This window comes from Notolepis coatsorum, assembly GCF_963971535.1.
Source record: "Notolepis coatsorum genome assembly, chromosome: 16".
In the NCBI taxonomy this organism is placed as follows: Eukaryota; Metazoa; Chordata; class Actinopteri; order Aulopiformes; family Paralepididae; genus Notolepis; species Notolepis coatsorum.
Window position 1 is genome coordinate 81,291,076 of NC_140180.1, and position 2,334 is coordinate 81,293,409.

Here is a 2,334-nt window from a genome sequence, read left to right on the forward strand (position 1 = left end):
AGTGTGGAGAGGGAGTGAAGCTGAAGTGTTGTAGTTGTGGTGGAGAGCATAGTGTAGCATTTAGGGGGTGTGAGGTGATGAAGAGGGAGGTCGTGGTTCAGAGAGTGAGAAGGGAGGGTAAGTTATCGTATGCTGAGGCGGCTAGGAGGGTAGGACAGGAAAGTCAAGATAGGGTGCAGGGGGTTGGAGAAGGGCATTTGGCAGAGAGGGTAGAGCAGGAGGATAGAGAGAGGGTATGGGAGGAGAAATTTGGTATTGTGGCCTTCGTGGCAGGGGTAGTTAATGTTACGGCAGAGATTAAGGGTAGAACAGATAGGGTAAAGATGATTGTTAGGATAGCGGTTCAACATTTGGGAATGGAAGGTCTGAAATGGGAGGAGGTGGTTAGGGAATTGGATAAGGGGGTTGTGAGGGACCAAGCAGTCCAGAATAAGATCGCAGGGGGCAAGGAGTGTCTCGCAGAGGGGGGCTCAGACAGGAAGTAGCAGCATTAGCTGCACTCCATTGGACAATGTAGGGGATGACGGATTCCAGTAGACTGCGGGAAATTCAAAAGAAGAAAGAAGAAGAAGAAGAGCTCATCAAAAGAACTGCCGAGGGCAGTAATACGCCACGATGCGTCTACACTGCCGGAAATTCAAAAGAAGAAGAAGAAGAGCAGCAGTGTGTATCTTGAAATAGGACTGAACAGGACTGAACAGATAGACGAAACAACATACTGACGTCTGCATTTCTCAACCAAAGTGCCAAGCCTACCGGTTTGCTGTGGAAAGATCCGGCAAGTTGATTTACGGCTTTCCAGTGTGGAGGAATTGTGTCGAGTCGGCTGTGATTTTGGAGAGTGGGAAAATACAGTTTTCTTATCTTGTAGTAGTACGTGTAGCTTGTATTAGTACTTGTAGCTAGTAGGAGCCACTTGTAGTAGTATTTGTAGTAGTGACAGGAATATCTAGGAAAGTAGATTTAGGACCACTTCTGTAAAGAGAGACTTTGCAAATAAACCATTTGGATATCTTTACTTTGCACTGGAGCGGCTGTGGACATTGCTTTTCTTTATCAACGGACGTACTACTCACAAGTAAGTAATTTGACCAGTGGAGTGGATCGTCGGCCCTCACATTAGTAAGAAAACTGTATTTTCCCAGTCTCCAAAATTACCGCCGACTCGACACATGAAAATTCCTTCGTAATGTGAAAGCCGTAAATCCACTTGCTGGCTTCTGGCTTCAGTCCATTGTTGAGTCCATCCGTTCGGTCCTGTTCAGTCTGGTCGAAGATGCAAAACTGCTGCTCTGAGAGAATTGTTGACTATAGATACACAAATGTTCTAGAATGTTTGGTTATGACATCATACGGTGACATCACCAAGGTTCTAGAATGTTTGATTATGACATCATACTGTGACATCCATTTGTGGCTGTGGACATTATTTTTATTTATCAACGAATGTACTACTCACGAGTAAGCAACTTTATTATGCAGCCAGTAACGTTTGTTTTTGTCCTGCTGTGTCACTGAATCCAATTGCTCCTTGAGGAATCCCGGTCATATAATACCTCTCAGAGTGACCGACTAGCTGTCTGTCATTTCTCTAACGATGAAGTTCCAGTACAAAGAGGAGCACCCCTTTGAGAAAAGACGGTCCGAAGGCGAGAAAATAAGGAAGAAGTATCCGGATAGGGTCCCTGTAATTGTGGAGAAAGCCCCCAAAGCCAGAATAGGAGATCTGGGCAAGAAGAAATATCTTGTCCCCTCTGACCTGACAGTGGGCCAGTTTTACTTCCTCATTCGGAAAAGAATCCACTTAAGAGCGGAGGACGCGCTCTTCTTCTTTGTAAACAACGTCATTCCACCCACCTCAGCCACCATGGGACAGTTGTATCAGGAGCACCACGAAGAGGACTTTTACCTCTACATTGCCTACAGTGATGAGAGCGTGTACGGGGACACCCAAATGGAAATCTGATCCCCCACCACCATCACTCCTGCCCACCCCCCAAAGCCCTCCACCACCCATTGAAATATTAAATCCAGCTCAGCAGCCTAGAGTTCCCAGAGTAAATATGTAAAATGCACTTTCACATCCCCCCTCCCACCCGCTTAAAATCTTTATTTTTCTTTATCAACGAACGTACTATTCACGAGTAAGCAACTTTAACCAGTAGAGTGGAACGTCGGCCCTCATATTACTAAGAAAACTATGTTCCAAGAGGAAAAAGGAATCAACACAAACTACTGGAGCGCTGAAAGAAGGATAACAACAAAATGTCGGAACCTAAGAAGGTTGATATGACACAAAAGGTCTATGAGGAAGATGTCCGTCATGCCATCAAT

At 45.4% G+C, this 2,334-nt stretch overlaps 1 protein-coding gene across 1 annotated transcript; it reads left to right on the forward strand.

Annotated features, from left to right (window-relative positions):
* Positions 1-1,589: 1,589 nt before the first annotated feature.
* On the forward strand, positions 1,590-1,966 carry LOC311242630 (gamma-aminobutyric acid receptor-associated protein-like; the record flags this gene model as incomplete). Its single annotated transcript, XM_084331623.1, has 1 exon — positions 1,590-1,966. Exon 1 carries the CDS (start codon positions 1,598-1,600, stop codon positions 1,964-1,966), a length of 369 nt encoding a protein of 122 aa, XP_084187749.1. The 5' UTR covers positions 1,590-1,597.
* Positions 1,967-2,334: the final 368 nt, after the last annotated feature.